Raw genomic sequence first — 15,178 nt, 5'->3', positions numbered from 1 at the left:
TTTTCCTTTTTCTTGTCTGTTACAATCTACTAAGTCAGTGTAATGACCCACTAATAGGTCATAGTCTGTGATTTCAAAAATACTACTTTAACAAGATCCTTTTAATGAGTCTATTGGTGGTAGAGTCTTTTTATCTAGAAAGGCTTTCATTTCATTGTTTCTGAAAAATACTTTCTTTTGGTATATAAGTGAAAATGTGTTTTCTCTGAGTACACTGAACCACACTACACCGTTCTACCTTCTGTTGTTGCCTTTGAATCTGCTGTCAGTCTAATTGTGGGTGATCTTTAATTTTTTTCTGTGTAGTTTTAATGATTTCATTGTCTTTTATCTACCTGGTAGTTTCACCAGAGTGTGTCTAGGTGCATGTTTTTATTTAGCCTTTGTGGTGTACTTTGTGCTTCCTATATCTATAGAGTTTTGTCTTTGTTGGTTTGGAAAAATTCTCAGCCGTTATATCTTCAATATTTTTCTCTCGTCTATGTTCTCAGTTCTCTTTTTCTAGGATTTCAGTTATACATGTGTTAATATTTTTACTCTGATTTACATGGCTACTAACTTCTTTTTCATATTACCTGTTTCCTTGTCTCTGTGCTACATTCTTAGTAATTTCAACTTCTCTTCCAGTTTATTACATCCTTTTTTTTAAATACACATAGCATAAAATTCACCCTTTTAAAGTGTATGGTTCAGTGGTTTTTAGTATATTCACAAGAATGTATCACCATTGCTACTATCTGATAACAAAACATCTTTACTCCCACCACTACATCTTTTTTGAGCTGTATCTAGTCTGTTTTTTAACCTGTCCTCTAAGTTGTTGATGGGTTTTTAAAGTTTCTTTTAGGTTTTTCAGCTGTTAATATTTGGTTCTTACTATAGTCTACCTAGTTTTTTTATAGTTTTATGTTTGTTTATTTTTGTAATTCCATTTCATATTTTAAACATTTTATAGTTACTTTATATTCTGCAATAGACTGTTCCAGTATCTGAGATCTTGGGTGCCTGAATCTTATTTATTTCCTGTGACTCTCACTTGTGATAGATTTATTTCTCTGTGTGTCTATAGTTAATCTTTGTAATTCATACTTTATTGATCTTAATCTAGGGAAATTTTTAGAGCCAAAATTGAAGATGCATTCTGAAAGTATTTTTTATATCCTCCATGCCACAATCCAGAGATCCTGGGATATCTCCAGCCTACTTTCAGGTTCCTTTGCTTATTAATGAGGCTTCTCAGGTTTAACTCCCCAATATTGCTCAGACCCCAAGCTCCAGTGTCATCCACATGTCCTAGGAGAGTCCTTACCCATTAAAGTCTTTTCAGTTTCAGATTATAGTTGATTTTGTCTTGTTTAGTGTTCTCTTCTACTATCGTCCCTCTTGGGGATTCACTTTTATTTTTTTAGCCCCTGCAATGCAATAAAAATTGTGTTTTATATTTCTGGTTGGTTGGTGGGTTTTTAACCAGGAGTAGAAGTAGGGGATGCCAGTTTCTAGTCCACCATACTTCCGAAAGAGAAAGTAAAATTAAACCTCTTGAACATTTGTTTATTTGAAGATAATTATTAGTACTACCGCCCATAAGGTACTCCACCAATTTGTGTTCCATCCAGCTTTTACTGGCACCACTAAACATTATGTAAAGTAGGTAACACTGCTCTACAACATTCACGTAAAATTCTACCAAGTTCATTTCTTGTTTTTATTTTGTGGTTCTTAATAGGATTATGTTGACAAAGAGAAGGCAATTGCCAAAGCCTTGGAAGACCTCAGAGCCAACTTTTACTGTGAACTCTGTGATAAACAGTACCAGAAACATCAGGAATTTGACAACCATATAAACTCCTATGATCATGCACACAAGCAGGTGAGTAGTAGTTACTGCTAACCAAGGAAAATATACTTTGTTATTTGTTGTTGTAACTATTGAATTTTATTAGTATACCCAGAAACTGGGTGATCTACCTGTCTTTATCTGAGGTTGTCTGACTTACTTGAATTTTTTTCACTTTCAGTGACAGAAGTCCCGACATAGACCTCCCACTTCCAAAATTTTATGTAGAGTGAAGAGTTGTGAGCTTCATAAATCTTGCATAGTTTTTGGCTTTGAGTACTTTCTAAATTTGTATTTAATTTGATAATTCAGTTGAGGGTCACTGGGAGCTTTGTTTCCCTCTCTTCTCCTTTCTGAACATGTTCAACTTTGAACAGTTATCCCAGACTGTAGTTGTTTCATCTTCTGTCTGTAAGAGTTCATGCTTCATTGGGTATTGTTTCCTGTAAGTAAGTCCTTTTGTTACTTGATAGACCTTGGAATATAGATAAATCTTGAGAAGGAAAACAAAATTAGGTGCTATCTTAACTTTAACAAATAACTCTGATGCTGCATGTTGAAGAGCTTGCTAAAAAACGAATTACACTTTCTTTGCAGTCTTTTTTCTTTCATTGATTTAGAAAAGAAGCTTGTATCTAACTAAGTACAGGACTAATGAAGGTGGCAGTAACTCCCCTGAGGTGGAGGAAATGAATCTTTAAGTCCATAAAACAGTGCTGGCTTATTAATGAATTTTGAACCATTTGATTTTGGTTGACTTCAGCAGAATTTGCTTGGCCTTTGGGGGTACAATAGTTGTGTTTGTTACATTGTAGGATTTATGAGCATTGTTGGAATGCACTCTGAAGCTGGACCTGTCCAGCCAAAAAGTTTCTTAGTCTTTGCTTTATCTTTGAACCAACCATAAGATTTCAGTGCCCAAGTGAAAGGCAAGCTCTGACAAAGTTTTACTAGCAGGAGGATAGTTTGTAAGCTGGTTGCGGTATTAACACGTTTTGCAAGTCTCTTCCACATTTGACCAGTTTAAGATTCTTCAGCTGATAGAGTTGTATTCAAAGCAGCTTTTCAACTTTTTACACATCTTTTAGACATTGTTCTACTATATTGCTAGCCCTGCTTGATTTGAAGAAGAGAAGTTTAGAAAGCACATATATGGATAAAATATATTGACCTTACTCCTTCCAAAGAATCTTTTGTCAAGAATGAAGGCTGCAATAGCAAATATTGCTTATCTAGTAACTTTTCCAGCTTTTCAGTGTATATATGTAATTCAGATTTTTGGGTTATTTTTTATTGAACTAAACAAAGACATTTAGCATCGACATTTGACATTTAGATCTCTAAATATACATCTGTCTTTATGGGGGTCTTGAGAATTCCTTCAATTAAGAACAGTCTGTGACAAGTTTAAAGACTCCAGAAGAAACTTTAGGCACCAAAAGGACATTTAGAAAGGTTACATTTTTAGTTGATGAGAAGTCTCATTTGTTTCAATTAGAAAAAAATAAACCAGGAAGTGTTATTCAAACTTGGATAATGTATAGACTTGTTTTTAAAGGGAAAAAAAATCTGTCAAAGCAGATGTACAAATTAAGTCTGAGCATAAATTTCACATTGACAACATGATTGTGAATGATGATAATGTTTCAGTGGTAATTGCTTTCAACCTGAGAGTAGTATAAATTGTTACAGCTCTGATTCAAGAACTAAAGATTTCTTACAGAGAACTCATGGACTACATTATTCGTTAATATAGAATGTATCTGTGATCCCTGATCTGGGGAAAAAAATCTTTTAACTGGTATGATTAATGAATGCATGTTAAGCTTATTTCTTCACCTTGATTGAAAGCCCATCTTAGGTATTTAAAAAAAAGAACAGATGTAGTATGAATTTGTTACTTTGTTTCTGGTGGAGTGTTTTTATTTTATTGAAATCAGTAGGTTTTTAGTCTGTATCTGCTATCTTAATGCAAATGTAGCATCTTGAAACAGTGCTATAAATATATAAACAAAAAATGGATAGTACTAAATATTTTATAGTTCTACTCTTTCCCTGCACTTAGAATTCTAAGGAGACTTTAATTGACCTTGGTACAACACAGCCAAATAATCCCTAAGAGGAGGTAGATCCTATTTTTCATTCCTCTTTGATGGACATGAACTTACCATACAGATGGACCTACCATTTTTCAAATTCATGATCTAAAATCATAAAGACACCCTGTCTTGTCTTCCAGGAAGGCACACAGGATTATTATGAATCTGAAATAATAGGTAAGTACATTCAACCCTGTATCAGTAATCTCTAGTTTGCATCTTCCAACAAATTTTCACCCTGGAAAAATTTTCCAGAGAAATAATTTGTTATATTAGTGGTAAACTACAACTGTAGGCAGGATCCTGAACATGACTTTATCTTTACTAAGCATTAATATTCTCAAAAGGGAGTTATGTGGTCACCCTCACTTGTGGTGATGGAGAGGGTGGTTATCATGTCTCTATCACTAATTTTCTCAAATTTTCTAAGGTATTTTTTGAAGAAAGTCATTAATACACAAATACTAAGATCCAGCTTGATCTTCAAAGATGAAAAAGTTACTTAGACATTTTGGTTCTTTTCAGCAGTTTAATCCTCACTTTAAAGTGATAATTTCAATATATTTTGATATTTTCAATAGTAGGCCTTCCCATTCCTCAAGAATTATTGTAATCTATGACTCCTTTATAAGTTCTGATATGCCTGAGTGCTCAATATATATTAGTATCCATCTTCTACTTTTGTTAACTTAATTTTAAATTAAATTTGACTTTGAAACTAAACATTTTTCCATCTCTATCTCTTTGCTTCTTGAATTATTTTATGTATCTTTTTAAAAAACATATCTGCTAATGGATATGACAGTGGAAACCATTTACTTTAGCTTTTCAAAGGGCCCAAATTTCAAACCCCAAAGAACATTCATTCCCAGAGGTAAATTTGTAGCACCTCAATAGTCATTGCCTTATTTTAACAGAGTTGTTTTGCTTTCTTGGTCCCTTGTTATCTACTCAGGATTCTTCCACTCTTACTCACTTTTATTTGTGCCACTAAGGGTCTCTTCTCACCAGCTTCTAGTACATAAACCATAGATCACAAATTGTCCCATAGGTATCTTTTTTCTGGCCTTTGTGGTCTTAGTTTTTTCCCCTGGAATCTCAGTTGGTTCCAATTTTTAAAAATGAGATTTTAGGAGTGTTTAGTAATGTATATAAATTGTTGAATCACTATGTTGTGCACCAATGTAATATTGTATATCAACTATATTTCAATTAAAAAATAAAAATGGAAATAAAAGATTGTATATAATTCATGCTTTGACCTATCTTAAAAAATTGAAATATCTGATAATATTGGGCCTACATTACAATGTAACAATTGACTAAAGTTGAATAGTTGTTTTCTTTTTAGAAAGGCTTGGGCTCATTCTCCAATTAGTTGTGGTTTCCACTTCATCTTTTCTTTTACATCAACCGTTGTGACTCATTTTATTACCTGCCAGATCCCTCTTAAATATTTAAGTTTGTGACCCAGGCCTATACCTTTTCCTCCCTCCACACAGACTCCCATGGATTCTGACTGACAGTGAGAAAACACATTTTAAAACTGCCTCCTTATTCCTCTGTAGTGTTGGGTCCAACCTCCTTGCAAATTCAGAACCATCTGCAGTAGTCAGATCCAGTTGTTAAACTCTGGTTGTGTAAGGAGCTTTCTTTAACTTGTAGAAAAAATCAACATGTTAGTCAGAGGAAAGAATACTTTCAGCCTGCCTCTTTGTCTAAACTGGCTTCAGCATACAAACCCCTTTCTTTACCTTTTGGCAAAGATTGAAGTCTCATTTAATACCAAGGTCTGTTTCATCTGTAAAAGTAATGGTTTTCCTGAGTTTTCAATAGCTAAAACTAAAACAGAGTAAGCTTTTGGCAGCTATTAGTGACTTCTCTGTTCTAAATCATACAGAACAGAATATGCATGATTTAGTTAGCTTTCTCTAAACTATTACAGTTACTTTTTGACAGCACTGCTTACTCTGGGTTGACTTTCCAATATCCAATAATATATATTACCAAGAGACAGGAATTTTAGTTTTCCTCACTACTTAAAAATGAGATTCAGAATTTAATTTTTTTTGAGAAATTTCTTGATAATGGAAGAAATGATCATTTTTGAACTCCATTCATATTTGGAGTGGTCAGTTTCCACTTGATGTTTCACTATTTACTGGTTGGATTTTTGCCTCTCAAGAATATTTACTGCATTTCATCCTCTGTATGTTTGGCACGTATGGCATCAACACAGTGAGCACATCAAAACCAGTTGGACCTCTTGCAGGCCACTGCAGGTGGGAAGAAATGCAGTCTGGGTTCCTTTTTCAGTGCTGCTTTGATAAGCAGTAGGGGGGAAACACAGAAGTAAATAAATAAGAAAGGCAAGATGGGAGAAGATAATCTAGGGCTAAGATAAAAAGAAAATGACCCTTCTAAGAAATGATGCCACTAAGATACTAAAGAAGATGTTCTATAGGTACTCTATATATGGGATTTTTATAGAATGTTTATCCTTAGAAACTGTAAGTTGCTTATTGTAAAGATGTGAAATAGGTTAAGAAAATCAAAGTACTTAGGAATCCCAAAGCTTTGTAAGTGTTAGCTTAAACAGCCCAATTCACTTCTAAAGAGATTATGCTTTGAGAAGCAGAGTGAGTATGAAAGAGGAATGCATCTAAGAGCTTGAGCATATTGTAGTTTTATTTTAACATGTAGTAGAGAGATGAGAGTTTTAGGTTCAGTGGTACTTTGTACCATTTTCTTTGGGACTGTTTTGCTTAATAAAAGAACAGAACATCATTTGGCCTTTTTCTTTGGGACTGTTTTGCTTAATAAATGAATGGAACATCATTTGGCCAGTCTTTCAAAAATTGAAATGTTCTGAGCCTTTTCACTTATTAAAATCTTATGTACTCATTTCCTCTGCTTTTGTTGGGAATAGACTTCTTACACCCAGTTAGCACAACCTAGCTAACCTGCATCTGTTTAGGGAAGCTGTCTGCTTTTGTGAGCAGAGGTATTCCTAAACAGACCTTTCAGGAGCTAAGGCTGTTGGTAAACCCTATATTCTTTTACTGTGTACTTCTAACTCTGTTCTTCATCTTGGCCCACAATCCCAATATGAATAAAAACAATTCTACCTATGTTCTGCAGTTTTCAACTTTTTCTGCCCCTGTGTACTTAACGTTCATCATAGTTGATGCACTGTAGAAGAGATTCTGGGATGGGACTGTATGTTCTGTTATAATCTGGACGTTAAAGCAACCTAAGGAATCATAGTATGTTTGTGAGTGACAATGCTAAAGAGAGCTCTGAACTGGGGTACTGCTGTTTTATTTGCTTTGGGCCTAAGCAGCTCTTGTGAATTATACTCCTTTGAATTTTACATGGAGGGCAAATCTTTGCCTCCAAATATGATCTGGAGGGCTATGTAGATATACTTAGAACCCATTATCCACTCAACCATAATGGTATATCATTTACACCCACTGAGATGGCTAAAATTAAAAAGACACAGTAACCACTGTTGGATAGGATATGGAAAAATTGGAACTCTTGTACATTGTTAGTGGGGTTGAAATACGGTACAGGTGCAGCACCTGTGAAAAATAGTTTGGCAGCTCCTCAAAAATGTTAAATGTAGAGTTACCATATGACCTCTTTATACCCAAGCGAAAGGAAAGTGTATGTCCACACAAAAACTTACATAAGATTGTTCATAGCAGCATTATTCATAATAGCCAAAAAGTAGAAACAAGCTAAATATCCATTAACAATGAATGGATAAACTAAATGTGGTCTATTCATGCAATGGAATACTATTCAACTATAAAAAAGAACAACTTACTGATAAATATAACATGAATGAACCTTGAAAACATGCTAATTGAAAGAAGCCAGTCACAAGAGACCCCATATTGTATGATTTTATTATATGAAAAGTCTAGAATAAGCAAATCTATAGAGAAAGTAAGGTTTCTACGGAGGGGCTGGGTGGAAAGGCACAGTGGAGTGACTGCTAGTGATTATGGGGTATCTTTTGGGGGATAATAGAAATGTTCTAAAATTAGATTATAGTGATGGTTGCACAACTCTAAGAATGTACTAAAACCACTCAATTTTACACTTTAAATGTGTGAATGTTATGCTATATGAATTCTATATTGACAATATTATTTTTAAAACTTCATTGTCCAGCCTATATTTTGGTGGTTGTGATGGTGACTAAAATAGACACGTATACATGTGTATGTGTGTTTGTATGTATTAAAAAATAAGCATCATTTGTGGAGTATAACCAACAAAGCGAAACTGAAGGAACAAAACAGCAGCAGACTCACAGATTCCAAGAAGGGACTAGCAGTTACCAAAGGGAAGGAGCTGGGGGGGTGGTCAGTGAGGAGGGAGGGAGAAGGGAATTAAGGGGCATCATAATTAGCACTCACAATATAGGTAGGTCATGGGGTCGGCAGTACAGCACAGAGAAGATAAGTAATAACTCTATGTCATCTTACTATCCTGATGGACAATGATTGAAGTGGGGTTGGGGGAAACAATGTTGAAACCACAGTGTTGCTCATATGAAACATTCATAAGATTGTGTATCAGTGATACCTTAATTTAAAAAAAAAAAACAGGCACACCTGGTGCTGTTAAAAAGTATACCATAGCTTTAAAGCTTGTTGCTGAATTCCTGAACATAATAAAACAAGTATTACATGGTGACTTTATGACAAATTAATTTGATAGTCATCAAATGGTATGAATAGTCAATTGTGTTGTGAAATAATTGGGTGTTAATGGTAAATATTGTCATAAATTACTAGTACTATTAGTAAGAAGAATGTATACTCTTTTTCCCTCTCATTTCTTTAGTATCTATAGTCAGCATTAGTGTTTAGTTTTCTGTTATCAAACATTTGGTTTTCTCTGTTAATGAATATATTTTTACCACTTACTAGTAGGCGTGTGCTAAAAGAAAGAATTGACAGCTCATGTCCAGTAACTTGGATTTCCTTAACCATTCAGCCATAATCTTCCTTTACTGAGTAGTTTAATGCTGAGGCTTTCTGTGTTCTTTGCTGGTCTTTTCCTTCTCTCACCAAATGATGTCTCATCCAGAGCATCAAGCAGTGAGACTTGAATCAGGGTAACCTGGCCAAGTAACAGCTACAGCATGATTACTCTAGTTTGAGAAGGGAGGGGAGATCCACATTAATGTTATGTCGTGAGGTAGCATGAGGAAACAGTGGGGGAAGAAGAGGCCATGGATTTGGGGTATGCAGGATTGTTGACAGATGAAAAGGAGTGGTTGAGGTTTAAAAAAAAAACTGGATTATGCTGAGCTGGAAAAAGAGATTAAGGTGCAAATACTCTTTATTCACTATTTCCCACCTCTGTTTGTAACCAACAAATAATACATAAAAGTCAGAGTATTTGTTCTCTCCCCCAACAACTCATTTTAAAACAGACAAGTTTGATGAATGTTTGTTGAGTATCTCTTCTTTGTGGTAGACAACAGTATGAGCATTGCAAAGTAGATACAAAGGAAGAATAAGCCTCAGTCCCTGTTCTGGCAGTGGGGTTGCTCTCTGGTGAGAGAAAGAAACGGAATAATCTTTTTACCCTAAGGAGACAAAAATCAGGCTCTTAGAGTTGAGTAGGTATTAGAACATAGGATTTTTAATGGCAATGGGCAAATAACTTTTTCCTTATTTTCTGATGCCCAAAATTCCCTTCACATGGAAATAGTGGTATTTATTCTTTAAATTGAGATAATAGATTTAAAATACTTGAGAAAGATTATCAGATTTATTCCTAGTAATGTGTACTCAATCAAACACACACTTCTAGCATCAAATGTTTTGATAGAAAAGTGTAGCCCCAAAAGATATATATAAAAAATACTTTATTACATTCAAGACCCTTATTATCTTTTGATGTTAGGGAAAAGCTAGGTGCAGAAGTATCTTTGTCTCATTTCCAGCTTAAACACAGTGCTACTCCTTGGTATTAACAGTCCACATTATGGATAAAGTGGGCAAGTTTATCATACACATTAAATACCTGGTAAGATTTAACAATTTTCCCATTTCCCTGGTTAAATTTGTTTAGAGTTGAATAGTGAAGCAGTAGTTTGTCTGAAACAGACATTTTTCTGCCAATACGGTGCTTTTTAGCTGTTTTTTAAGAAATGCAGTGTCACTGACATTTGAAATGGTCTTTAGCCCAGAGAGCTATAGTTATGTGGATGGGTATTTCAAACACTGGATTATTTGTTAAAGTCTTCCCTTTACTGGTCTTTTAGGAAATTTAGTGGAAACCCCAGCTACCATGTGATTCAGAATCTCTGAGCAGTGTTCCTTCCATTGTGTTCTATTCTGCAACTGTATACTTTTTTGGAAACATGCTGTTTGTTTTTCAGGAAAAGAAGGTCTTCAAACCCTTAGGTAATACTGAGTGGAGTTCAGTTCTCCTTTTCCTTGAATTAAATATTTTCCAGCTAAAAATATGTTATGTGGCTTTATTATTAATAAGCATTAGTGGTTCAGTAAGCAAATTTATTACCAGCTCTTCAGGAAGCATACCTTTTAATTTCAGAGACAAGGGCATAGTAGCTTTGAAGTCAGTTTAGATGATTATGTCCATTCAGATTAGACCGCCCCGATGTGGAATCTAACTTGAATTTTTATGTATGGTATAGAATTTGCTCAGCCTTTGACAAGGGATTTTAGATTGAGGACACATCTGTAATTTTGATGTCCTTACATAAGATCTCTTCTCTGATGGGCAATCCTCTGTTCTCACCTTGAAGTTCTCTGAAGTTGTGTTCATCTTTAGAACCTCAGAGGAAAGTAAAAGCACAGGTCACAGAATTTCATATGGACATTCAGTGGCAAATGAACCAGGTTTGGTAGCCTTTTGGAATAAAATAGACAACTTTGGGAATCTGACTCTGTATTAAGGCCTTTTGCTTTTATAAAAATTACTTTTTAGATAGAAAATTGAGAATTTGCTGGTCAGTATCTTTTTCTCTGCCCAGAAATACGCGCTTAAAATTTTAAGCTTTTTGATTCTCTAAGGAATGAGAGAGACTTCCTTACTATATGAGCATAATAGTGAGGAAAACATACTTACATAACTTGCAGAGATATGAAAATATTTCATATTAAACTTTACTACAAGTGGTAAAGATTTTATTTGAGGAAAAAATCTGGGACCTATTGTTTAAGTTCGCCAGCCATTTACTAGATGTCTTCTGTAGTCACAGAACTGTTGCATGCACTGCAAAGTTGAATATAAAGATAAGCCTGGTCCCTCTTCCAAATAAAGGGGAGGGGCAGTATTGAGCATGTTTTAATGCACTCAATGTTTTATATTTATTTTGACACCGAATCTTGTCAATCTATTGCTAGATATAGCTGTGTTTGTCTAATAAGGAAATTGGAGCTCACTTGGCTAGTAATTAATAGCTTTGAAGTCAAGTATTCCTCACTCTGAAACTTCACACACAGTGCCTTTCTGAAAGACAGGAATAAGTATAGCAAAATACTGTGATTGCTAGATAAGTGCTAAGACAGTTCAGAAAGAAGAAAAAACCTGTCTAATGAGGAATCCGTAGAGACTTTGTGAGGGGAGTTTGAATAGAAAGGAGAGACTTAGAGTTAGATACACATTTTGAGTTTGGGCGAGTTGCCAAACCCTGGCTCTAAGGTATAGGTCAGAATTCTGGGGTTTCCCAATTCTTTTGAGACCCCAGACTTAACTATGAAGTTTGTAAAGATGATAGAGTAGTGTTTGCTAAACCCTGTGTACTTCCAGGATAGCTTTGCCTAGAAAGGGCTGCAATGTGGATTTGTTTTACTGACATTATCCCATTTTCTTCCCTCCCTACCTCCAATTATGTTGTGGTAGGAATCTGAGTGAGATAGGGCATCTTCAGGATGATGTGGACAGTGTCTTAGCCCTAAAACTTCATGTTTACTGAATGATTGGAAAGCCTAATCTCTAACTTACCCTGGAGACTCCAGACTTTGACAGAATGCTCATTCTTTTAGGTAGGTCTTAAGGTTTGGAAAGGAAATAACTGGGCACAGGGAGATTCTCCAGGCTTATGGGGTGGCTAGAGAGAAGACGGCAGATCAGAGAAAAGCACATTTTATTTAAATCACAGCTAGAGAGCCTGTTAAATGTTTGGGGCAGAAAATAAATGAAATTGGTGGCCTACAATAATCCTATAGTCCTGACAGGTTCTTCCTGTCCCATTCTGCTTGGAAGGTGGAAATTGGAATTCATATTTATTTAAAATAATTGATCCTCCATCTTGAAATGTTTTTTTATAAAAATCTAAATTCTGGTCAGCTGGCCTCAGTAAAACAGTTTTGCAGACCATTGGTTACTTGAACATCCAAAAAAAAAGGTAAATGAAAATAAAAGTAATTGCTTGTTGATAGCACTGGTCTTTCCTAAAGTTCTGTAACCATTTTTCCTGAAGAATTATCTAGGAGAGGTTATTACTGTGTCAGTCTGTGTGTGTATGTACACATGTATGTGTTGAACAGGTTCTTCCCTTTTCCCCAGTCATCTTAGAGTTGATGGCTTTGTCCCTGATTGTTCAGTATAATAGTTCGCAGATTCACTGAGAGCGCCTGTGTAGTAATGCTTGCTTTATTTTTTTTCTCTTCCACTCTTGTTTTATTTTTACTTTCTTTTATTTGTGATGTGACATTTTCAGCTGATGTGTTGAAAGCAAATCCTTCTAATTTGGGAGCCCAGATCACAAGAGTGAGTTTTTCTACTAGTGTCTTTAGCTGTGTATCTTCTTTTTGTGTGTGTCTTTCCACCCATTTCCCCTCCCAATTCAAAAATATTCAAAACCTGTTTCATAAATAATAGGTAAGAAAATTCCTGTCTTGTTGAACATCATGCCTTTCCACAAAGCAATGTCCACTTTATATTGGGTTAAATTCTTTTTCCCAATGCTGTTGTAAAAGCACAGGCTAATGTATGTGTTGTGTTTTGGTTAGTTGGTTTTTTTATATTACCTAGTATGTTGAAAATAATTTTAGTTCTGTCTTCATTACAGATAGATATGCCTGAAGTCTGTCACCAGTGTGTCATAGCATTGTTCTTTTTTGGTGGTTTTGTTTTAAGGAAAATTATAAAGTAGCTTCCGAAAATAAAAGACCATTCTTTTATCAATATTTTAAATAATAAATTATTTGACTTACCTCTATTCTCCCTCCTCATCCCCTGGATGTTCCTCTCAGGGCCGTGAAGAAATAAAAAAGCTATACATACTGCTTTCCAATTTCAGCAGACTGACCAGATGAAAGTGGTCAGACTGGTGAGCTCTAAACATGCTAGCACTAGAAGATGGTTTGTTTGATAGTTACAGGAAATCTGTTCGAAAGTATAGCATCTTTTTATGGTGAAATAAAAGTATGCTTTCCAGTTGTTTGTTGTGATTCAGATAACCTCCCCATGTAAGCTGTACATTGCTTTTTTAAGATCTTATACCTGGGTAATTTTCTGTGCTAGCTTAACCCCTTTCTGTTCTTTTTGGCTTATGTTACTACAGTTATATTCATGTTCTGTCTGTCTGCTTTGGCATCCTGGAAGAGCAGGTGATTAAATAGTCCATTTTCTTTCCTCTAGTGTTTCTTTCCTTAGTGTTCCAAAATTTGCTTGTTGTTTCTTGTGAAACCTTGATAAGAGTGTATGTCAATGATACCTTAATAAAAAAAATAAAATAAATAAATTTTGCTTGTGGTTTCTGAAGTCATTTAATTTTGCCCGATAAAATTAATGGTATGCTATCCTAATTAGAAATGCAGATAACTCCAAATGTTTACCCAAAGTAATGAGCCATTGTGTTTCCAACTACCATACAATAATATAATGATCAGTGTGCTCTACACAAGCACTATAACCATTGATTGAGGATATTCTAAAGACCTTGCTTTCAGGATCCCCAAGTTATTCTAAATAACCTGTCCTCTGTTCCTTTCTTTTGTTACTCCAGAGATTGAAAGATCTCAAGCAGAGAGAGTTTGCTCGAAATGTCTCTTCAAGATCCCGCAAGGATGAGAAGAAACAGGAAAAAGCCCTTCGGCGGCTCCATGAGTTGGCAGAGCAAAGAAAACAAGCTGAATGGTGAGTATATTTTCTCTGAGCCGGTTCTACAGATAATTAAAATCCGTAAGTTTTTAGTGTATCCTTCTTTCAAACTGAAATCATGTATATACTTGACAATATAATATACTGAGTAAGAACATGCACTTTTGAGGTTACATCCTGTTACCTATATGACCTTCATTTTCTAAGTTCAGTTTTCTGTCTATAAATGGAGCTGATACCAAGTTTATTTCTTACTATTGTTTTGAAGAGTGATTAAGTTTTATATCCATTTACTTTTCTACAGGTTCCTGCCTTCTTGAGTATTCTTTTTAATGTTCCTTCATGATTCTTGATGATTATCAGTTTGGGGCTGGTATTTAGCCTTAGGTGGAATTTATCTCACATGGGGCTGAATTTCTAAACAGCTAGACTTTGGGGACCCAGTCTTTTAAGCATGTGAGGATTCATGAAGTATGGCCTCAGTCAGAAGGACTTAGGCCCCTTTTTTGTCTTAATGGCTGGCCAGGACCAAAAGAAGGAACTGGTTAGAGTAGAAGAAATTACAATTGTGGCTTTTAAAAGTTTACAGCCAAGGTGGAGCCAGTTTCCAAGTTCCTAGGCTTAGGTTTATTTTTGTCTCTGGATCCTGTTTTACTTACTTACTTCTCTTGTGCTTTGGAGGAAGATGAAATAGAGAGAACATATATACTGTGAGTTTTGAAACAGCATTAACCTATAAGCTCTAATGTTGAGTTAAACTGCCTATGAACTGGTTCATTCTTCGGCAGTTTTTATGTAGTGAACACATTCCTCTTGGTCATGTTGCAATAGTACTTCCTCAAAAAGTATATACCAGGTCACTTTTTAGTTCAGGACATGTTTTAAATACATGGTGTTTTTCAGGCGTGGCTTTTAGAGCTCAGTTTTATAAATAAGGAGTTAAAAGATGACCAAGTCCTCCCTTGGGAGAAAAAAAAGAAGGTTTTGACACATCTGCAGGTATTGCCTTGTCCTAGGAGTAATAGATGACCCTGTCATATTACTGAAGTAACATGGCAAAGACTAAGCAAAAGATCAAAATCCCCTTTTTATTCAATTTCAGGGTTTCTTTGCCGGAAAGTAAATTCGACAGTGT

The 15,178-nt window shown here is 35.2% G+C and overlaps 1 protein-coding gene across 9 annotated transcripts in view; it reads left to right on the top strand.

Moving 5' to 3' along the window:
• Nucleotides 1–15,178, top strand: part of GPATCH8 (G-patch domain containing 8) — a 100,868-nt gene that overhangs the window by 78,493 nt on the left and 7,197 nt on the right. For all 9 annotated transcript variants that reach the window (XM_073236229.1, XM_073236238.1, XM_073236233.1 and 6 more), the window contains 2 exons: nucleotides 1,727–1,870; nucleotides 13,949–14,079. In XM_073236229.1, the coding sequence (XP_073092330.1) occupies nucleotides 1,727–1,870; nucleotides 13,949–14,079 (275 nt within the window). The remainder of the gene's footprint in view (nucleotides 1–1,726; nucleotides 1,871–13,948; nucleotides 14,080–15,178) is intronic.

The sequence above is a fragment of the Manis javanica genome, chromosome 4 (assembly GCF_040802235.1).
Source record: "Manis javanica isolate MJ-LG chromosome 4, MJ_LKY, whole genome shotgun sequence".
NCBI classification, from domain to species: Eukaryota; Metazoa; Chordata; class Mammalia; order Pholidota; family Manidae; genus Manis; species Manis javanica.
Note: the sequence above shows the minus strand (reverse complement) of the source record. Positions and strands in the feature narration are given on the sequence as shown.